A 24,339-nucleotide genomic window follows, 5' to 3' on the forward strand; every position below is an offset into this window, starting at 1 on the left:
AGTACAGAACAAAACATGTATATTTGAAATACTTTATTACATTCAAAGACGTATTGTCCTGACCACTGGGGTCTGTTATACGCACCTTTTGTGACCTCTACTCTGTAAACCTTTTGCGCTACTGCTCACAGGTTGTGTGTGGGATGCTCTATAAACTAGTCGCTGTATATGTTTAGACTATGGCTGTTGTACTTGTCAATAAAATGTTTATCATTATTACATACATCCATGATTCATCTTTAACTCAGGTAGGTATCGGTTTAGTTCTATACACGATGTGACTTATCAGACATAACATGAAGAAAAATAACCTATAGAAAGAGGAGGTAAAATTAATATTGTTGCAAGATATTTGTTGAAAATTAAAATTGTAAAAAAAAAAAAAAATTTACAAGATGTTGAAACTTCTTTGTAGGAATTATAGCATCACAAAATTAAACTCCAAAATTACTGCAGAACATAACTTTATTACACGTTATATCTATTGTAGTTTACGCAGCGATAAAACTGTCATATGAGGTATACACACAACAATATAACCGATGTTTATTGTACAAAAAAGGAAGAGGCACTTTTGCATCAGCTGTTTATTGTCCAACATTACGAGGACGAGGATTCCGATAAGTATTTTTTAATTAGTCACCAGCTGAGATTAACGTTCGTGGTTGTCAAGGATGTCCATGGACGTGAGTGTCAAGGACTTCCGTTTTCTTTGTTGTCAATGACGTATAGTTCATAGCCGTGGTAGTCAAGTTTCAACTCTACTTGTGATAATTTGATACTTTATTTCGTGAGATGTTTTGAGAGAAGATTCATTGACTTGATACGGAAGTGAAGGAAGAACTGACCAAGTACAGTACTTTACTCAGATTTAAAAATGCAGACTATGTTGGACTGGCATTTCAACTTCTTCCTTTGGACAGCGGTAGAGGCAAAAGCGACTGTATGTGTGTAAAAGAAAGAGAGAAAAATAAAGAGAGAGAGAGAGAGAGAGAGAGAGAGAGAGAGAGAGAGAGAGAGAGACTATGATAATAATGCGGAGAAGTTTGCGATGATGATTATGAAGTTTCTGCTGAGCGTCACACATTCACCCTGCACATCATACTTAAAAATATATACTTTTGACTTTCAGAGCATCTTTGGGCTAACTCACAGTGAGGCGTCGGGGGGAGTAGGGAGAAAATAATCGGTAAATATTGTTTTCTGCCAATTTCAGAATACTGACAAAACACAGCCAATAAATGTAAATTGAATTTTAGATTTTCGCTTGTGGCCAAATTTTGTGGTCCAGTTCACTTGTTCCCAAATTGTTCATCTTAAATTACTTCCCCGACAAGACCATATGTGTGTGAGCCTTCAACCTACGCTAGTTTTGACATATAAATCTTCTATTACGAAACTAAACGGGAAGAAACCCTTCCTTAACAGCCTTAATGCCTTAAGCTTACAAAAATATCATCACCGACTTCTGCAGTAGCCTGAGTACCCTGTTCACCCAATACAATACCTCGCCTTCTACACTATGACAAGCAGAAACTGAGTACTGCTTGGTTATTGGGGCAAGTATGAGGAGAGAATCCTGGGGACTCTTAGATGAATGTTTTTAGCACCTCGTAATGTATTTATCGGTATTCCTGTAGTTAATAATGGAAGGCGAGTTTGGTGAATCAAGAGTCAAGGGTCAGTCCACTAACAGGGGTCACCAATGTCCTCGTCGCCTTGGGTCAGAGGTCAGTGGTCGGGAGCGTTGTGGGCCAGCTCAGCCTGAGCTTTGTAAAGTTCGAAGAACTTCTTCTTGGCCAGTTGGACTTCTAGGGTGTCAGTCACGGGCGTTAGAGTGACCAGGTTGAGTCTCTTCGGGGTGAGGGCGTTGGCCATTCTGTTCTCGTACTCCCACCCGTTCCTACCCCAGATCATGGACCTGGATCCATCTTCCTCAGAGGAGGAAGACGAGTCTTCACCCTCCTCCGAGGAAGAACCTTCCTCCGAGGAGCTATCTTCGTCTCCTTCATCCTCCTCGCTAGAGGAGGAGTCCCCGAAGTAATCTTCTTCGGATGAGGAAGAATCCTCACCTTCTTCGCTGGAATCCTCGCCTTCGTCACTGGAATCCTCGCTTTCGTCACTGGAATCCTCTTCGTCAGAATATTCATCATCACCCTCTTCCTCCTCGTCCTCCTCTTCATCATCCTCCTCTTCCTCTCTCTCTTCCTCCTCTTCATCTTCTCCGTCACCTTCTTCGGTCTCCTCCTCCTCTTCGGAGTCGTCAGTGGAGTATCGGTAAAGGACGTTGGTCTGGTCGTCGTCGCTATAGGCTCGGCTCCCGATCATCGCCTGCGTGTATCTCTGGCTGCCGACCACATCAGTATCAGGCGCTTCGGCGGCCAACCTGTCGGAGATAAACAAAACCAAAATCAACACTTAAATCACAGGAACTCAAATCTATAAACCCTATTATTTATCTTCTTGAATATCGTAGGCTTCTTGTACTATGCACTTGATAAATCCTTAATATTCATTCCTAAGTGTCCTGAAATACGGACTTACACGACGCAATAAGATATAAGAGTGCCATATAGCCACTTGAAACCTGTGGTCCTTGGTTCCTGATCATTACGCACCACACACGTCGTCCATAAGCAACTCTTTGATCGATCCCTCTGAGCTGGTCACTGTGAGCCCTGGGTCGAGACACTGAGACTATGACCTACTTTACCTACGAAAGGAACATGCTAAATTTATCTTATTGAGCCGATCTTAATGAGCTACGAGGGGCTGCCTTAATCAAGTTATCAAAGAATTCTGTCGTTTTTCTAATTTTAAACTGGACATACGAGCTGAAGGATAGACTGCCTGGCATGTCTTTAAGTTACGGATACTTAATAACCTCTTGTGGTAAATTGGTGTTATAGTTTTTTTTTATATTAGACCCTTAATTAAAAAAGTTTATATTTAGAGAAAATTAAGAAAATTAAGTAAGGGATGGGAGAAGGATGATGTTAAGCTGAAATTGGACGATACATTATGAGAATAGACATTCTTAGGGCTCACTCCCGTGTTGTCCAATATCTCTGGAGCTTAATAGTCTTATTTGAGAGAACATTGTATACCACATCAAGTCATAGCCTATTTATTTAACCTTCCAAAACAGTTTATAATTTGTTTTTGTTTTTGAAATATTAAACAAAATCGTAAATAATAGCACGAGAAGGAAGTACACCTCTCTGTACGAGTATACCTTTAGGCGTACAGTTAAGGTGAACTATCCTGGAGAGGAGCCAAAAGTTGTGACATGTGAAAACGTCTTTGTGAGACTTTTACTGTAAATCAAAACTCAAGTATGTTTTATGTACAGAATAGAAAAGAGTCAATACCCTTGATAAAGTAAGAGACTTCTATGAGAAGAAACTTTAACACTCCTCCTTAAAAAGCTTCAAGGATCCATATACAGTATACTCCAGAAAACTCCCCAAAGACAACAAAATTAACTAAAAATTAAGTATTGAATTACTATTGCAAAAAAATCAAAATGGATTGCAACCTTCCTCTTCTTGCTTATACACTATAATATGTACCGTAATGATGTCTACTGTACAGTTGTCATAATTACCCGATATATACTGTATAAGACGGGGTAAATAGATACACTGTAAATAGGCACTGAAAGACATAAGTATTGCAAGCTAATCATAAAGTTAAAAGTACTGATGTTTTTCCCTCTAGCTCACGACCCTGAGGTTCATGATCATAGTGACAATATTCTCTTTCTTTATTAGATACGAGAGAGAGAGAGAGAGAGAGAGAGAGAGAGAGAGAGAGAGAGAGAGAGAGAGAGAGAGAGAGAGAGAGAGAGAGAGAGAGAGAGAGAGACTAGTACACCTCTAAAGTTACATTTTGTTGTGTAAGGAAGAACTTGGATATGAAAATTTATTATTATTAGAGTCGGTGTCTATCAGTGTTTGTCTCTGGCTGTCCATTTGCAACTGGTCAAAGGGACTCTTTCACTCCGTCCTGGTCACTCGTGGGTGAATCGTGAAGCCCATTACAAACAAACCAGTTCCCGTGGATTTAAATAACTGAATTTTATGCATTTGCGTCGGTAGTAATTTTATGATAGTGGTAAAGGGAATCTTTGTGTGGCCTCTGAGAACGTGGGGGAGAGTAAATGGGGGAAGAAGAGTGACCATGATTGCGTGGGGACAAATTGAAGGGGAAGAAGATGGTAGCCCTGGGGATGAGAGGACAAACAGGGGGGAATGAATGTGTCCGTGGGGGGATGAAGGGAACCCCCCCCCCCGCGCAAACAAACAAACTAAAACACTATAAAGTTTCTTAATTAGTGGAAAACACCTGAGACTCACCTGGCTTGCTTTGCGTAGAGCCTGAAGAACTCCTGGCGGGCCTTCTTCACCTCCGGGGTGTTCTGGACGGGAACCAAGTATTGCCTATGGTCGGTTACCTGCTGACGACCTGCTGTAAATGAAAACAAAAACACAACTCCGTCAATACATTACAAACTATGAGGTTTATAATGAATATTTGGTTAATTTATTTATGAACTATTAATATGTATTTTCGTAGTTTTATGACTCAATAGGAATAAGATAATTACACAATGTTTAAAATTCGTAAGATTTTATAACTAACAATAGAAAACGGAAAACTGTAAACATCAACTCAGAAAAATATATAAACAGAAATAAAAAATTTTTGATGCCTTCGCAAGCAGCAAGTGTTGTCAAACTGATGAACCTTTAAACGTTATACTTGATATATTTCTCTATTTAAATTATTCAGTTGACTTTTTATTTTCTTCGATAGGATTATTTAGCTCATAATACACCATCAATTCTCATGCTTCTCTGGAATGACTTCAACACACATCCTTCTGTATCTGTCCTTGCCATTTCCTATCCCTATTGTGTCTCATAACTCTCATCATTCTACAGTCTCCTGGTACACATTCTTTGCCCCTCCCCTTACTGTCTATATCCGCCTCGTGGCGCATTTGGTTACAGTTGACGTCCCTCGGAATGACACTTCAGCTTTAGTCATTAATTATTGTGTCGTGTATACCAATTTTAGCCCGACACACACACACACACACACACACACACACACACACACACACACACACACACACACATATATCATTATGTCTAAATCAAATGTAAGTCTGTATATTTTCAGCCACCGGCTGCAACTCTATTAATAAACCGTGTATTATTAGTATTATTATTATTATTATTACTACACACACACACACACACACATACTCGCGCGCGCGCGGGCGCCTACGTTACTCGGAATCAATAGTTCACAGAAGTTTATGGGGGTGAAGCGGGGCAGAAAGCTGGGTGTGGCGCCATGCACTGAAAAATATGTATTATTGTCTAAATGCCTTTGATCTCCTGGCAGATGTGTCAGGTCCACGTTGATACTTAGTGTCTAATATTACCACTGATAAAAATATGAAATGAAACCCTTCGTATATTAATCTCATGGCAATACATGTACAAACTAGAATATACTTAGTTTATACATATTTATTGATTTATTTGTTTATTAATTCATATACCTGTCATTGGTAGAAGCTGAGGGGCAACAGATAACACAGTGCCTGGCGGATGAATGCCCGTACTGGCGTTGTATTTATGATATGGACTTAATGCCTCTAGTGCCATATATCTAGACGACCTAGTTTGTTCGTGACCTCAGTAAGCTCAGTGACGCACCGAATGAATATAGCTCATAATTTTATACCTCTTACTGAGATAATATGATAAACTTAATCAAATTCAAAATTTCACATTACATTAGAAATTCAAAATAACCAAGAGTATCGACTGCTATACGATTGGTTCGTTGGTAAGTACAACAAAAGCGAATTGGAAAATTTAATAAATCAAGGTAACGTTTCGTAGAGTGTTTGGGGCTCTTGGGTCCTGGTGTATGTGAGGCAGCATAATAAACAGATTCACCTCACCTCGGTTATATTATCTTACTGATGTGTGTTAAGTCTTGTGTGTAAAATCCAGTTTTTACCTGTACGTACCCTATATATATCCGGACGTGACTAATCTTACCTGTACGTACCCAAAAAACTACCCGTTTTTGACTCGTATTGTCTGTACATTACCAAGAAATGCATGTACGTGACTCATCTTACCTGTAAGTACCAAAGACATACCTGTACGTAGCCAAGAAATACCCGTACGTGACTCACCTTGCCTGTATGTGTCTGCTGCTGTTCTCTGTACTGTGGGCGATGCTACGGCGTTGCTGCCCCTGGAGCTAGACCTGTGTATGGTGGAGAAGGAGTAAGCAGCGCTCGGCACGGTCTTGTGAACGTTGGAGTAAGAATACGTGCCTCTAGGCGCTGCCTCTGCCACCAGTCGTCCATTCTCCAGCACCAACACCGCCGCCGTAGCCACCAACAGTACCTGAAGAAGTGAGAGATGGAAGAGTTAGTCTGTGATGGTGTGACAAATGAACCACTAACACATTCACATACTTTATATACCGATATAACCAATACCTGTTTGATCTAGATTTTGAAATATATATCTTACAGGTTTTCATTTCACAAGTGCTTTCCTCTACGATATATGAAATATTCCTAATTGTATTTGTATCTGAGCGCACAGGTCACAGTATCAAGCTCTTGCACACAGGTAAGTGATGAGATAGTTCTTAACACTGAACCTTCACCATAGGCTTTGGACAGAGGACAATTGCCTCCCATATCGTAACACAATCGTGAAGTATAAAATATCTGAGACTACTTCAACTATGAGATGGAAGGAAACGATGTAGTCTGAGTTGATAATACGAAGATAAGATATGATTGAATATGATCGTTCACCCCATACCTATTGAAACCTCATTTCGCTTTTGTACATCAACCCCCTCCCTCCACCTTCCTCCTCCCCTCCCATATAACAGTGCAAATACACGTAGAAGCAATCACCTAAAGAGACCCTCCCTGTGCGTGGGGGGGTGGTTAACCTTGAGAAGGACGCTAGTAATCTTAGGTAGGTGGTCGAGGAAGGTCGCAGAGATGTACAGAGGGCATTACTCGCTCTCTGGCCTTTGTGTAATATATATTACTTGTTTTGAAATTGTTCACTACTGTAAGTCGTTATGTAAAAGGCTTTGACGTGTTTCTCCCTCAGAATGAGTGAGTGTTTTCAGTCCTGAATTGAAGACTTGAGGGAAAAATAGGTTTAGCTAAGATCTAACCTGAAGGACTGCGAAGATAAAACTCAGGACTTGTGAAATTCTGAACTGTGAAACTCAGAAGTCTGAAATTTGGAACGATATTAAAGTTCGAAAAAAGTATTGACGAAACATATAACTTAATCGTAGTTCCTCATCTCCCTAATACTGCACTAGATTTGGTACAAGTAGGAAGAACAGTGAATTGAAGAGTCTATAGTAGTCCCATTACATAGTGTTGAGCTGGTGGACAGCATTAGTTTAATGTAGTGTTGGTTGACACGGTCATGGTCAGACCGAGGGAGAACAGATATTGTGGAATTCAGAATCTAACATTTCTGCTTCAGTTAATTTCACGTTTTCAGACAACAGTCATTTAATTCGCTCTCTCTTTCACACACACACACACACACACACACACACACACACACACACACACACACACACACACACACACACACACACACTATGTAAACTTATAGTGCGATTATGTAGTACGGATGTGTGTTCATATTACCCATTTCTTTTAGTGTGTGTGTATATATATATATATATATATATATATATATATATATATATATATATATATATATATATATTATGACATAACAAGATATTACAAGCCATGAGCGGTACCCAAGACGGACCACGCCGCCACTCTCGTTGAAGGTAAACGAGCTTTTATTGTGAGTCTGGATGGGTGTGGCCCAGTTTTTCTATCAGCGGGAAGCAAGGAGGAAGTTGAGGGGAGGCTTAAGTGTCGACAGGACTTACAAGGAAGAGGAAACGTGGCCATATGCTGAGTTAAATCAGATTTTTTAGATTTTTAGATTGCCCACGAGGGGAGGGGGCAGGTTTATTGGGCACCCCTTTACATCCTGTGCAAGGTGAAGCGCAGAAGCGTTTACAGCGCCCATCTGGGAAGCATGCGGAGTTCATGTGTGCCTTTATGACTCATGCATTAAGGACGTAAAAGCCTGAAGGGTCATGGGTTTTGTCAGCGATGTAAGTGGTAAGTTGACCAGAGACCTGCGGAGCCTGGCGAGATGGAGTGGTGAGGCTGTGTGAGGGAGGTGGGCTGTGCAGGGGAGGATATGGGCTGTGAGGGTGGAGGCTGTGGGGAGGTACGCTGTGGGAGGAGGGAGGCTGTGAGGGGAGGATGGGCTGGAGGGGAGGGTAGGCTGTGAGGGGAGGTAGGCTGTGGGGAGGGTAGGCTGTGAGGATGGGAGGGAGGCTGTGAGAGAGGGTAGGCGTGAGGGGTAATTGTAGGCTGTGAGGGGTGAGGGTAAGCTATGAGGGGTAAGGATATTCTGTGAGGGGAGATAGGCTGTGAGGGGTGAGAATAGGCTGTGAGGGGTGAGGAAAGGTTGTGAAGGGGAAGAGTACGCTGTGAGAGGTGAGGGCAAGTTGTGAGTGATGAGAGCAGGCTATGAGGAGTCAAGTAGAGGCTGTGAGTGGAGAGGTTAGGCTGTGAGGGGTGAGGGCAGGCTGTGAGGGGGACGGGGCATTAAAGGGTGCTTGTGGTAGTGGTGGTGGTGGAGGGCAGAACAGGGTGTGTGTGGTGTGTGGGAAGGTCATACAGGATGTGTGTGGTGGTGGTGGAGGGAAGTACAGGTGTGTGTGTGGTGGTGGTGAAGGGCAGTACAGGGTGTGTGTGGTGGTGGTGGTGGGAAAGTCATGCAGGGTGTGTGTGGTGTGGTAGAGGAAGGGCAGTTACAGGGTGTGTGTGGTGGAGGACAATACAGGGTGTGTGTGGTGGTGGTGGAGGAACGTAGTACAGGGTGTGTGTGGTGGTGGTGGTGGTGGTGAAGAGCAGTACAGGGTGTGTGTGGTGGTGGTGGAGGAAGGTAGTACAGGGTGTGTGTGGTGGTGGTGGTGAAGAGCAGTACAGGGGTGTGTGTGGTGGTGGTGGAGGAAGGTCGTACAGGGTGTGTGTGGTGGTGGTGGAGGTATGATGTGGTGTGGTGGTGGAGGAAGGTCGTACAGGGTGTGTGTGGTGGTGGTGGAAGGTCATTACAGGGTGTGTGTGTGGTGGTGGAGGAAGGTCATTACAGGGTGTGTGGTGGTGGAGGAAGGTAGTACAGGGTGTGTGTGGTGGAGGACAAGCTGGGGTGTGTGTGGTGGTGGTGAAGGGCAGTACAGGGTATGTGGGGTGGTGGTGAGGGCAGTACTGGATGTGTGTGGGTGGTGGTGGTGGAGGAAGGTGGTACAGGATGTGTGTGGTGGTGGTGGAAGGTCGTACAGGGTTTGTGTGGTGGTGGAGGAAGGTCTGACAGGGTGTGTGTGTGGTGGTGGTGGTGGTGATGGTGAAGGGCAGTACTGGATGTGTGGTGGTGGTGGTGGTGGAAGGTAGTACAGGATGTGTGTGGTGGTGGTGGAAGGTCGTACAGGGTGTGTGTGGTGGTGGGGTGGGTAAGGGTGTGTGGTGGTGGTGGTGGAAGGTACAGGTGTGTGGTGGTGGTGGTGACAGGTAGTGTGTGGTGGTGGTGAAGAGCAGTACAGGGGTGTGTGTGGTGGTGGAGGAAGGTACAGGTAGTGTGTGGTGGTGGAGGGCAGTATGTGTGTGGTGGTGGTGGAAGGGAAGGTCAGGGGTGTGTGTGGTGGTGGTGTGTGTGGTGGTGAAGGGCAGTACAGGGTGTGTGTGTGGAGGACAATACAGGATGTGTATGGTGGTGGTGGTGGTGGAAAGTAGTACAGGGTGTGTGTGGTGGTGGTGAAGGGCAGTACAGGTGTGTATGGTGGTGGTGGAGGAAGGTAGTACAGGTAGTGTGTGGTGGTGGAGGGCAGTATGATGTGTGTGGTGTTGATGGTGGTGGAGGGTAACAGGTGTGTGACGGAGAAGTTTGTGGTGTGTTCAGCTAAGAGATCGTGTTGCCTAGTCGACAGAGCAACAAGTCGAGGGTAATTGGGAATAGAAAAAATAAATAAAAAATCTTAAAAACATGAGATGGTAGGGAAAAAATTCAGGAAAAAATAAGGCCAAGAGTTAATGTGTGTAGGGATGAGGGGGGGGGGCTAGGGGAAAAACAGGATTTTAAGTAGATATGACGGGAAAAACTAACAATGAGAAATCCCGGTGTACAATGGAAGCAAGTGGAGGAAATTAATTATGAATAAAACACACAACCGGAACACTCTCATTTGAAACATTTACTACATAATCTCTTCCATGACGTAACTCACTTATGCTCCCAATAACAACATCAATGACACCAGATGACAACACCTACCATTTGATGTCAACACCAAGGTGAGATGACACATTACCATCATATAGGTCATAAAGTAATCATATATATATATATATATATATATATATATATATATATATATATATATATATATATATATATATGCATAATTATATGTTGTGTACATATCAAACATATACGTATAATATCATGTATGCAGTCATGTGCAAGAAGGCCATGTGTGCGTGAGTGAAGTGTGTATATGTACTCTTATGAAAAATACACATGTGCACGTTTAGATATCGGGTTAGTTTCTTCAGGTGCATAAATAAATATGCAAATAAGTAGTCATATTTGCAAATATAAATGCGCGTCATGCATATATTCATTATTCTGTTATGTAAATATGATTATTTGAGAACATCTGTTCATTACTTTTTTTTGCTGAAGCTGAATCACCCACTTGTCACCCCCAGCACTGTGCGGGAGGCGAGGTGATCACCCAGGTGGGGGTGTGTCAGGGAGAAAGGCTGGGATGGAGAAAGGGCGAGAGGTGGTGGAGGTTTAGTTGTGGCAGAGAGAAAGAGTGAGAACGGTCGAGGGGGTGGGATGGCGCAGGTAGAACAAGGACGAGGGAGAAAGGAGAAGGAGGTAGAATAAGAAGGTCAGGCGGGTAGGTGAGAACAGTGTGGTGGGGTTAACGGAGATAGGAGAGAAAGGGGGGAAGGATGTGGGAGGAAGAAGGTGAGGGTGGAAGAGTGGGTTGGAGAGGAATGAGGGCAATACCGGAGGAAGACGTGTCACGTGATGGAGCAAGGAGGCTGGTAAAGGGGTATTGAGAGTGAAGGTGGGAAGGGGGGGTAGGAAGGCAATTACACAGGAGAGGAAGGGAGGTGGGAGAGAGAGGGACAGGACAAAAAATGGGGGTGGTAAGACTAGAGATGGTTGTTGGTATCTTATAGTTTGGTGTTTCAACAACCAGGGTAATGGATCACCGATTACTAGTCTTAACATCGTGCAAAAAACAATTATAATAACTTCTAAATGCTTCAAAGGGATTAGTTGTGATGGCGTGATAGGAGTGGGGAGGAGAGTGGGCGTGGGGAAGGTAGGAGGTGGGGGAGGAGGTAATCTGGACCCACACGATTGGAGGGCAGAAAGTCATGACTGGAGGGTGGACTGAAGTGAGAGGAAGTGTGGAAGGTCATGAGTGAGTGAGGCGGGGAGGGGCAGGTAGCGAGATGATTAAGATCAGGTACTCAGGCAGGAACAATAATCCTCTTCTGTGACTAAGTGACTTATAAAATCATTTACAAATTACCCCATGTTGTTTCCAAGTTAGTAAGCAGTTAAAAAAAATACGTCTATTAAATTTCCACAACTAGTGATATTTCTGAATGAACGGGATCAGTTAATGTCGTCACGTATATAAGTCCATATCCTTGTGAGAACTCGTTCCCCCACTGATGGAAGAAACAAGATAGGACGAGAACAAGTAACCCTCTGGATAACTGAGTATTCACCCTTAAATACGACAACATTCCTCTTTGTAAATGACGAATGATAAACGCCATTGTTGATACGAATCAAAAACACACAGCAAGATTGGTTGACACAGGTGAACTGAAGCGTAAGAGAACAGTTGGCATCTCAGACAGTTTTTTGCTGAGCTACAAACACCGCAAGGAAAACGAAAGTCGTGGACAGACTATATAAGACCTGGGTGTGGCCGCCACGGTGACGATGATATTGTATTTGTGTGAGCTCCTGTCAACATAGAGGCTCTTAAACTTAATAATCGACCCTTGTGAAATATTTGCACTTCGCTGTTAAAACAAGAGCAGACTTAGCTAACAGGCTGACGTATGTATTTTTGCAGTCACGTAAAAATTTTACTTTACAGTGTGCATGTATTTTGGCCTCATTTGTTAATCTTAAGAATATTAGTCACTCAAGACATTCATCGGAGAGTTTTGATACCTTAACAGCCATGAAGTGATACAGAACTAACGTAAACATTCCTCACAAGCAACAGACTAATAGACGACACAAATTAATCACAGACAACACCGAAAGGTAAAGAAAAAAAAAAAACATTCCTAGTCACGGAGGTCGCGCTCAAGGACTACTGACAGCGATAGCAGTCTTAACTCCGTGTGTGTGTGGGGTCATTTTTTACCATCATTCTGGGTAAAGAAAACGAGAGTTGGGATCAGTGTGTAGATTTAGAACCTTAGCAACAGGTCTGGGCTGGATGTGGTGAAGGACAACTAGGTCACTTCTTGCTAAGACTTTTTCCTAATGTCCTTCTTGTTGAGGTCTTAACTACTTGCAAACCAATAATATATTGCAACATGGGGGATCAAGATGGTGTTGGAGACTTGCAAAAGGCTTGTCATTATTGTCAGCACCTTAATATACAGTGCAAAAAAGAGGGATGGAGGGAATAGGGTGAGAGTGGAGAAGAAAGGAGAGAGGAGGGGAGGGGGAAGGGTGGAGGGTGAGAGGGGTGCAATTTGAGAGTGAGGAGGTGGTGTAATAGATGGTGGAGGTGGAGGGGGTGATGATGGGGTGGAAGTTGAGAGGGGAGAGGATTAAAGGGGTTGAGTGGGGTGGAGGATGAGGGTAGGAGTGGAAGATAAGAGTGGAGGGTGAGGGTGGTGGTGAGGGTGGGGGAGGCAAGTTGGGATGAAAAGGAGAGGGTGAGTGGAGAGGGTGGGAAGGGGTTGAGGGTGGGGAGGTTATTTCTTCCCTCACTTATCTCACCCTTCAATTAAAGATTTATTAGGGTTCTGTGATTCCAAGATGGTTTGTGCTTATTCGGTGATTTTTTCCTCTTTACCTCCCCAGGAGGCGCGGTAATACCCTGTCATGGTGACAATCTGGATCAGAAAATCTGGTTCAAGTGGGGAAAATGGGACTTGTTGAAGTATTATACAGAGTCTTTTAAGCTTTCTAAATACTCTGATTCAGCGTGATGAGGACAGGGCGACTTTTGGTAGGTTTGACCACCACACATTAACCAGAAGAATGACCACCACACATTAACCAGACGTAAGAATGGCCGAGATTAACCAGAAGTCTCACTCTCCTCCACCACCATCAAGCATTACCCGGGGACACAAGAACCAATAGGTGATAAAATATGTTTTCTAGATTGTTTTCAGTTTTCTATGAAACCATTTGTCGACTCGGGCTCTGAATATTTGTCTTCATATTATATAAACTAATAAATAGTCATACATTATGCAGTACAATTTTCTTGGCAATATTTTCCTCTCTGTGATGAAGTGATATAAAAAAACCCTGTAATGTCTTCTGTTACGTGTTATTGCTTGTTGATGTATTACGGCCCAGGTTTAACAGTTATTATACTTGTGAGATGAACAGGATCCAGTTTGATAACGCGTATGATTATCCTACCAGGGGTGATAAGCAGTATTATAATTACATAAACTACAAAGTCTAATGTTAATATTGTCTCTAAAACTTTCTCTTTGACATAACTTACGATCCTCGCCATGTATAACTTTCGCTATTTCTGAACACAAGTTGGCCACAAAGAGAAAACAAAACAACTCCTCTGCCTTGTTAGTTAATCTTGCCTCCCTATGTCCCTCTTTCTCTGTCTTTAATATTATGTATATTAATTTGTCTCTGATTTGCAACCTCAAAATTTTATCTCCCTCCTTCCTCCTTTTTTTTTCCTTTTCACTGTTCTTTCTTTTCCCGTCTTTGTCCTCTTGGATATCCCCCTCCCTCTCTCTCTCTCTTGCCTTTCACCCTTACCCTTACCTCTTGGAATTCTCTCCTCTCTCTACTCTCCCTCCTTCCCTCCCTCTCCTTCCTGACGGCAAACTTTCACCATTCCTTCTCCTTCCGCCCTGCCTTTCCTTTCCCTTCCCCCAGTGGCGGTCACCAAAGGCCAAGGTCCCGAAGGTGCTGAGAAATGAGTTTGGGTGAGCATTTCCGACGTCAAGTTTGGCTTATTGATCCACGAAAGTCTTCGTAAACTGAGGCCATTACCTAATCCATTTTTCCTTGAACCACATCAGGGAAGGACGGAAGGTGAAGCGGAAGAAGGAGGAGGAGTAAGGAAATGGGGAAATGTGAAGGGGGAACATGAAGAGGAGGAGGAGTGAAGAAATAAGGAAATATGAAGGGAAAAGAAGGAGAGGAGGAATGAGGAAAGGTGACAGGGGAGAGAAGGGGTGAGAAAATGGGAAATGTGAAGGGAAGAGAAGCAAAGGAGAAGTGAGGAGAGGGAGGAAAAGGGAGAGAATGAGTGGAGGAGGAATGAGGAAAGGGGTGTGAAAGGAAGGGAAGGGAAGAGAAGGAGAAGGAAAGGAGAAGTGAGTAGAGGGAGGGGAGGAAAGGGAAGAGAAGGAGAGGGAGGAAAAGGGAAGAAACGAGAAGGGGAGGAAGGAAAGGCAAATCAAGGAGAAGGAAGAAAGGGAAGGGAGAGATGGTCAATAATGAAATAAGTTGAAGTTTATTGCTCAATATGCCAGCATAGTGTCTTTAGCATCTGGCAACTTGTGCAATTAACACTAAGATAGAGGATGAGACGATGTTGGTGATGGGGTGGTGGGGATGGTGCTGGTGATGGGGGAGGTGGGGATGGTGCTGGTGATGGGGATGCTGGTGGTTGTGTTGGATTTGGTAGAGATTGTGAAGAGACTGTCGTGGTAGTAGTGGTGGTGGAGATGGTTGTGGTGGTGGTGATGATGGTTGTGTTGGTGGTGGGACTGTAGTGATGGTTGTGTTGGTGGTGGTAGTGGTAGGATGGTGGTGGAGAGTGGTATAGTGGTGTTGATTTAGGCAGGCAGTGGTGGTGGCAGTGATGGAGGTATAATGATAGTGAGAGTGCTGACGAAAGTGATGATAATAATGATGATGATGATGATAATGATGATGATGAAGTGATCACTATGATACTACTGATAATGAAGAAGGAAATATAAACAGAAAGGATAACTCTAACATGACTGCACCATTAAACACTTTACCTCTGGCGGTATAAAGAGACAATATCCCTGTAAGCTTTTGTTTTACTTCTCTCTCACCAACAAGACTTTTTTTATATCTGTTAATCCAACTCAATTTACACAACTTGGCTTTGGCGTTGAAGGTTCTAAAAGCATTGATTGGTGCCTGCCGTCCTAAAACTCATTCAGTGTGTATTAGGGTTAAACTCTGAAATTAACTCCCGTCATTTACAGCCATTCCCAAACTCTAAACACAACATCGAGACCTAATTTTGTTGATTGCTGTTTACCGGTTCCAATTATTCTTTACCAGGTAAGTAAATAAATATGACATGAGTGCTAAAGGTATTTACAATGTCTAAGAGCTTCAAGTAATTTTAGGCCTCGAGTCAATTAATCCAGTCTAGGATTCTACCATACAAATTGCAACTCCACCACGAGCAATCAACAGTGTCTGGCTTTTCCCTCCACTCCAAAATGACAAAGTAATGGAAGGTGTGGGCATTCAGAGTATGTGTCATGGTGATACGCAGTTGATGGAAAACATGGAAATTAAGATAGAGGAGTGAAGGTGAAAGGTGGCCAGGCTACCCAAGGATATCATGTCTCAGTTTATTATGTTAATTAAAGATACTTCTTGGTAAAATACACACACACTCACACACACACACACACACACACACACACACACACGTCCATAAGCAACAGGAACAAAACAAACACTCCATAATATTACACTATTGGATGAATACAAGGAATTAAACACCTAATCGTAACTTATCGAGGTCGTCTCACACTCTCGGACATACATTAACCAATATCCTCTTTCTCTGAACTGCCTCTTTGTGTTCAGGCAACAACTCGTCGAACTGATGGTACAAGAAACTAGAAACTTATTGCTTGAGACGCCAATTATTGTGTATCGAGAAGCTTAATTGGTATACTGGCAGCAAGAAGAGGAACAGGTGAGTTTTTCTCTCGTGTTGAGGGGAGGGACAGGTGTGGTGAGGAGAGGGATAGGTGATTCTGAGAGGGACAGGTGATGGTGAGGAGTGGGACAGGTGATATTGAGGAGAGGGACAGGTAATGATGCTGAGAGACAGGTGTGGTGAGGAGTGGGACAGGTGATGCTGAGAGGGACAGGTGATGGTAAGGAGAGGGACAGGTGATGGTAAGGAGAGGGAAAGATTATAGTGAGGAGAGGGACAGATAATGATGCTGAGAGAGACAGGTGTGGTGAGGAGTGGGACAGGTGATGCTGAGAGGGACAGGTGATGGTAAGGAGAGGGACAGGTGATGCTGAGAGGGACAGGTGATGGTAAGGAGAGGGACAGGTGATGGTAAGGAGAGGGAAAGATGATAGTGAGGAGAGGGACAGATAATGATGCTGAGAGAGACAGGTGTGGTGAGGAGACAGGCAGGTATGGTGAGGAGAGAGACAGGTGATGGTGAGGAGAGGGAAATATGGTGATAGGAAAAAGGGCAGATGGTGGTAATAGTGTCGGAGAAGGGACAAGTGGAAGGTAGCTGTGGGGTGTCCTTGAGAGCAGATAACACCACACTCACTTACATCACGTACTCGAGGGGAAGTCTGCCATTAACTGAGTCCCCATGTGCCCTCCCTCACACCTTATCCTTTCCTTACACCTAACTCCTCCCTTCCACCCACCCCTCCCTCACACCTTACCCCTTCCTTGCACCCCTCCCTCACACCTTATCCTTTCCTTACACCTTACTCCTCCCTCACACTCACCCTTCCCGACGCCGTTACCACACCTCCACAATCACCTCCTCCTTCTCCTCCTCTTCCTTTCTTCCTTCACATATCGCCTCACATGACGTTGTTTCGAAAAGGGAGGGAAGCAGGAAAGGGGGGGGGGTGGATGGGGCAGGATACGCTAGCCTGCCCCGCCCAACAGAAAACGAGAGTGACGCTTGAACACAGTCTCTGAAAATCCGAATAGGGCGTGGTGGACCGACCGAGCGGATAACGGGTTGAGCCGGGGAACGGTTTTTTTTTTCCGGCTAGCGACCCGAATCCGGTACCCCCCGAGGGAACATCGTTGAACAGGGATGACGAAGCAGCGACAAGGACGCCTGCGGGTAGCAACAGATTTTTAGGGTATTTATCATGGCCTCTAACCATGGTAAGAGGTAGGTGAGGGGGGAAGATGCAGGAGAGGAGGGGGAGGTGGAGGAGGGGGAGGTGGAGGAGGAGGAGGAGGAAGGGGGAGTGGAGGAGGGGAAGAGGAGGTGGAAGAGATTGGAAGGTAGTGGGGACGGAGTAAGAGTGCAAGTGGCGCTGTAGTAAGTGAGAGTGATGAGGTGGCAAGTGAGAGAGGTTAGTGGTGAGTGGGAAGGTGAAGTGGTGAGTGAGACAGGTAAAGTGGTGAGTGAAACAGGTGACGTGGTGAGTGAGACAGGTGAAGTGGTGAGTGTGACAGGTAAAGTGGTGAGTGAGACAGGTAAAGTGGGTGAGGAGACAGGTGAAGTGGTGAGGAGACAGGTAAAGTGGCGGAGTGAAACAGGTAGTAGTGAGTGAGACAGGGTATGTGGTGAGTGAGACAGGTGAAATGGTGAGTGAGACAGGTAAAGTGGTGAGGAGACAGGTAAAGTAGTGAGGAAACAGGTGAAGTGTGGTGGAGGAGACAGGGTGAAGTGGTGAGAGACAGGGTGGGCAGGAGTGGAGACAGGCAAAGGGTGAGTGAAACAGGGTGGATGTGGTGAGGAGACAGGCGAAGTGGTGAGGAGACAGGTGAAGTGGTGAGGAGATGGTAAAGGGAAGTGAGTGAAACAGGTGGCGAGGAGGAGATTAGGTGAAGTGGGGTGTGAGGAGAGACAGGTGAATGGTGAGTGGGCCAGGTAAAGTGGTGAGTGAGACAGGTGCGGTGAGTGAAACAGGTGAAGTGGTGAGGAGACAGGTGAAGTGGTGGGAGGAGACAGGTGAAGGGAGAGGAGACAGGTAAGTGGTGAGGAGAGACAGGGGTGTGGTGAGGAGACAGGTAAAGGGTGAGGGAGACAGGTGAAACAGGAGGGAGACAGGTAAAGGGTGAGAAACAGGGGTGAAGTGGTGAGGAGACAGGGGTAGGTGAAGTGGTGAGTGAGACAGGTAAAGTGGTGAGTGAGACAGGTGAAGTGGTGAGTGAGACAGGTGAAGTGGTGAGTGAGACAGGTGAAGTGGTGAGTGAGACAGGTGAAGTGGTGAGTGAGACAGGTGAAGTGGTGAGTGAGACAGGTGAAGTGTGTGAAGTGAGGAGACAGGTAAAGTGGTGAGGAGACAGGTAAGCGTGAGTGAGACAGGTGAAGTGGTGAGTGAGACAGGAAGTGGTGTGAGGAGACAGGTGTGTGTGTGTGTGTGTGTGTGTGTGTGTGTGTGTGTGTGTATATGGATTATAGATGGACATAATATAGATAAGCAGGTAGATCAACATAGAGGTAGCATATATAGAGGTTGATACATAGGCAGATAGATAGATAGATAGATAGATAGATAGATAGATGGATAGATAGATAGATAGATAGATAGATAGATAGATAGATATAGGAAGAACAAAGCTATAAATAAACATAACAATAAGAGTGTAAACAGAGGATGGATGAGAGGAAATGGTTGTGGGTATTAAACAAGGTCACAGGAAATGCCCCCCCCCCCCAACACACAAAACAATAAAAGTTACTTATAATTGAATTGATGGAAGTAATATAATAATAAGGAAAAAAAAACACAAAATTATAGGAATACCTCACTTGTGTTGCTTTTTCTTAGATTGAAGGTGTGTGTGTGTGTGTGTGTGTGTGTGTGTGTGCCTTGAACCTGTGGGTATTGTTGTATCTGTGCGTGCTTCCGTGCTTTCGTTCATGTGTAGCGTGTGTGTGTCTGTAAACACGCATACCACGTTCATGAGGCGGTCATCTCGTCACACATACACACACACACACGTAAGGTAGCCAGAGGCGATCATGTTCCGCTTAAACCCTGAACTTTACCGACACACAGTCACAACGCATACAAAAAAAAAGACACACACACACATACACACACACACCTGAAGTGTCATTGTTAAACTTAGCATTTACCTGCGTGTTCTCAATGGCTTCAAAAGGTAAATCCTGCAATTTAACTGAAAATCTTATACGGACAGCCAAGTACAGCAACCCATTTAATTCTGAATATCATGGCCACTAAGAGGAACACCTCCTTCTGGAGTTCCGTTCCTAAGAGTAAAAACCCATTACAAGGTGTGTTTTTTATCACCTAATCGTGTCAAAAGAATTATTTCATCCTGGGGTAAATTACCTTATTATCTCGACGTGTTATAACTTTATGTCTCACGAAAAATAAATACAACATTCTTTAAGTATATTTTTTTGTCTCGATTTACATTTAAATTTTTTTCCCTCAGACACGAACCACAGCCCACAAACTACCTACTGGAAAGCTCGTGCCTGGGTAAAATGACTGGGTAAAAGATGAAGAAATAACAGACGCAAGATAACTTAAACTCTTAACTCCTTCGACTTGTGAGTGTTTCTTGATCCACACCCTGTCCTCCTCTGCCCACACTCACACCTTGTCCAGCCCCTACCCTCACCCACACCCTGTCCAGCCCCTGACCCGTGTTCGTCCAGACTAGGTGTGGCGTGCACGGTGCCCCTCCCTCACCAACCTTCACCCCCCCTCATCAGGCCCTGACCCTTGAAGACCTCTACCCCGCTGTTCCGATGTCGCAAGGGTGCGGAACATGACGGACATAGGGGTGAGAGAAGAGGGATAAGAGGAAGAGGAAAGAGATGGGAGGAGGAGGATATGAGGATGAGGGAAAGATGAGAGGATGAGGATAAGAAGGTGAGGAGAGAAATGAGAGGAGAGAGATGAGAGAGAAAAAGATGGGGAATGAGATGGAAAACGAGGAGGAAGAGGAGAAGGATTAGAAGGAGAGGAGGAGGATAAAAACAGACAGAAGACGAGAGAGAGAGAGAGAGAGAGAGAGAGAGAGAGAGAGAGAGAGAGAGAGAGAGAGAAGATGAAATTAATTATTGATAAGAAAGGATTCAAGAGAAACACAACCCAAATCTGGACAATCAATGGGGGTAATTTTTGCCTCAACCAAAATGTCAGAGTCCAAGATTACCCATAACTCTGGTAAATAACGATAAAAAATGCTGATAATTGACCTCGTCATAGAGATTTAAGACAGAAACCTGTATATCAAGTTTCATGTTGATCTGCCCACCGTTTCTCAAGTTATATGATGTCAAAATTGTGTCAAACGAACAAGAAAGGTGAGAGGGAATTTACAATTAAGGGAAAACTTAACTCCGGTAAGTAATATATGTAAGATTTGATTATCGAACTCGACTTAGATATTCATTATTGAAAGCTGCATAACAAATCTAATTTAAGTTCAAGGAATTTTTCTAAAGTTATTTAGACATATATATTTCGGAAATGAAGTCCATATGGTTGAACGGATAAAGACAGCATAATATTCTGTCACTGAAAATGACGAGGAGAGTACAAAAACTTATGGGTATAAAGAGGGAGAGAGAAGGAAAGAAACGTAGAAGTAATACAAAATAAAACCCTGGCAGCCAAAGGACGAAGGAAAAAGAGGAGGAAATGTGAGGAGGACCTTGGGCTTCCTATAACCACATTATCATGTATGACGCATCAAAGCAGGGAAGCCAACACTACTGCCCCGCTGTATGACACACTAACCAGCCACCACAACACGTCTCACTTTGGCTTCATATACAGTGGTTCCTGATTCTCTGCATGTCTACGTTCCTTTTGAATATTAAATTACATTAATTTATCATACTGTTATTAAAAAAAGTCTGTCTTAAATACAAAATTGATGTAAACAAATTCTTCCTAAAGATTACAATTAAAGATATGAAGCAAAGTTTTCACACAAAGAAATTACAATGCATAACAAATCCCCTTTAAATGATCAAACTTGTCAAATTTCACAAAGAAAGACATTAATTGAAATATTTTGTGTCCTTCTGCGAAATCTCATATGAACTGTAGACACTGTATTCTGTAAAACAACTTACACGTCGATTTTTTTTGTCACTCGAGGTTATAATGAAGTATTTAACTGTAGGCTCCCTGTTAAATGGAGAAGTGCACCTTAACATGTGTTGGTCGATACATCTCCGAGGTCCTTCCCTATGTGGTAATCATCTCACTACCGCCTGTAACCTCGAGTAAAGTAAGAGTGTGTGTGTGTGTGTGTGTGTGTGTGTGTGTGTGTGTGTGTGTGTGTTTATCCTTACGATACAATGTTAAAAATTACATGTTGTTGTTCTCTCCTAGTAATATTTTGTGGCCATAAGTCGTCTGTCTATTTGTATGCTCATTATACTTAATTTTAAGTGGACAAGGGTATTAGTAATAAGAACAGAGGTAACCGCAACCACACCCAACCATTTTGTATTTTGTAATGAAACTCACGAAGGTAAAGTATTTTTTGTAGATGAGAAAGCCACAGTAACCATTAGAACCACACCCTTCTAGTAATTATCTCTCTCTCTCTCTCTCTCTCTCTCTCTCTTTGTTGTCTACACATTAATTAATACTTAATTTTGATCCCATAACAAAAGAATCTTAGAGCCAAGTAAATATCCCCTCCTCCCTCACTCCCTTTCTTCCTCTCTCTTTATTCTTTCTTTTCATCTTTTTCATGCCCCTTCTTTATCATCCGTGACCCCGTACAAAATTAGACTAATAATTAGGTAAGCAGTTCACAGCAATCAGACAAGACCCGAAACAACCACCCAGCCAGCCACCGACCCACCCTGACCACGCCCGCCTACCTCCCTCCTTCATCACCCTGGGTCGCCTTCCTTAACCTTTACAAAACAGGACAAAAACTCGCCACCAATATCAACTCGTGTCAGACTCACTGCTGGAAAATACCGCCAACACCACAAGAAACGCTAGATATTTCTACAGTGTTTACTGTTTGGTGTGTGTGTGTTTTTTTCTCTTCCACCCTTCTTGTTTGTTTGTTTTTTGTTTTCCCTTTAGAACGATTTCGTGATTGTGGGTATGAAGGTCGCGTTTTAAGACTTAATTTTAATTTCGTGTTTGAGCTCTTACGGTCCCGGCGGTGTTGCCATGATTAAATATAAATATCACAGGAATGCAAACACACACACGCGTGAGTAGTCAAGAATTGATTGATTAACCGCCCTAAGCTGTACTTCAGCAATAAATCCCTCACACCTAATTGTATCGACCAGTTGAGTCAGCAAGAAACAGCGGGTATTAGACCAACTAGCTGCAGACAAATATGGCTATTCAATAAACAATTACACATAGAAGAATATGAATAAATAGAAGACTGTGGATAATGACATATATTTTATCTCCTTGTAGTCTACTGTACGTAAGCGAGAATGTGCTTGTCAGGACGCATGAGGGGGGGGGGTGTAGTACATGGGTTGCGTGGATTGTCTCAATAACAAGGAAATTAATGATTGTTTTCTTGAATCCTTCGAAAAAACTAATTCCGTCTTGAAGATATTTTAGTGTGAAGGTTGTGACGTTAATTATTTACCTTGTGTTCACTACGTCACCATGATCTGGAGGTTAACGTCGTGTTTTGTTGTGTTCTGATCAGGAGTAAATACGAAGGAAATTTAGAAACAATGCGGTCGAACCATTCAATGTTGTATATGTGTATGCAGAGAGACATAGAGACAGACAGACGTGATCCAGATTAGTTCAATGGCAAATGCACACTGCCTTGAAATTAACCAACGCAAGGTAAAACTCATCATCAAAAACAGGTTAATTATCGCTATAACTACCCCCATCACATCTCTATAAGCTGTTTTATTTCATAGTGCCCATACACCTGTTCCACACACCTGTTCCACACATTGCAACACCTGAGATCACTCTCTCTTCAGTGTTATTGAGTCATCAAAGGTTAACATGATAAAAGGAATTTGTTTACCTGCTGGACTCAGTGTACCTCGTCGTGTTTGTATTTTTGTGTGTGTGTGTGTGTGTTTGGAGGGGGAGAGAGAGAGAGAGAGAGAGAGAGAGAGAGAGAGAGAGAGAGAGAGTTAATTTGACATGTGTGACGGTAAGTGGTATATCACATATGTAATTCTCCTGCAAATCTCAAACTATTTATTGCTCACTTGTATAGAGTGAATAACAGGAAGGAAAAGAAGGGAAGAAAATGAGATGATGAAGTGAAGAAGAAAGGAAAAGAGAAACAATGGACAGGGACGAGTAAGAAGAAGGAGGAGGAGTAGGAGGAGGAGGAAGAGGAGTAGGAGGAGGAGGAAGAGGAGGAAACAAGAAAGACATTTAAGCTTAATAATAGATTACCTCACCCACAACACATTAACTTAGATCAAACAAAACGAGAGTAATTCATCGTCTGTTTCCTTGAAGAGAGTCGGGATAAAGACTGGTCGGGAGAGGCGGGTCGTGGGATAACTCTACACCAGCCTCACGACGCTGGTGGCTACTTTTTTGGGAGTTAACTTTACACGTCGTAATATAAGGTGGAATGAAGGTATTACCCAATGGATAAATGTAGTCATTACTGAGTTTTGACCTTTACGAGGCAACTGTCCTCATCTATTTCTTACTTCTCTCCCACCTTCTTCTTTCTCTTTCTCCTTCAACTCCGCCGTCTGTGTGGGTATATATTTGTACATGTATGTGTGTATGTATATATGTATATGTATGTATATGTGTGTGTGTGTGTGTGTACATATATGTATATGTACTGTCAATGAATATGATGCATCTCTTTGTGTACGAACCTCTGTCCTGCATGGCAGTGAACAGTGACATTACCCATATGAATCTGACCTCTCTACATTTATAGCTGTTAATGAATATGATGTATTTCTTTGTGTATGAACCTCTGTCCTGCGTGGTAGTGAGAAGTGATACCACCCTCAGTGTCAAG

General features: G+C 43.4%; 1 protein-coding gene across 1 annotated transcript in view; it reads right to left on the reverse strand.

Moving 5' to 3' along the window:
* Window positions 1-447: 447 nt before the first annotated feature.
* The window catches only part of LOC121875705 (nucleoplasmin-like protein ANO39), a 28,922-nt gene continuing 5,030 nt past the window's right edge, over window positions 448-24,339 (reverse strand). Inside the window, exons 2-4 of the mRNA XM_042380343.1 lie at window positions 6,224-6,440; window positions 4,359-4,470; window positions 448-2,386 (exon numbers count right to left, since the gene is read on the reverse strand). Coding sequence (XP_042236277.1) covers window positions 1,732-2,386; window positions 4,359-4,470; window positions 6,224-6,440 — 984 coding nt within the window. The 3' untranslated portion in view covers window positions 448-1,731. The remainder of the gene's footprint in view (window positions 2,387-4,358; window positions 4,471-6,223; window positions 6,441-24,339) is intronic.

Source organism: Homarus americanus, unplaced genomic scaffold (genome assembly GCF_018991925.1).
Source record: "Homarus americanus isolate GMGI-L3 unplaced genomic scaffold, GMGI_Hamer_2.0 scaffold22250, whole genome shotgun sequence".
NCBI classification, from domain to species: Eukaryota; Metazoa; Arthropoda; class Malacostraca; order Decapoda; family Nephropidae; genus Homarus; species Homarus americanus.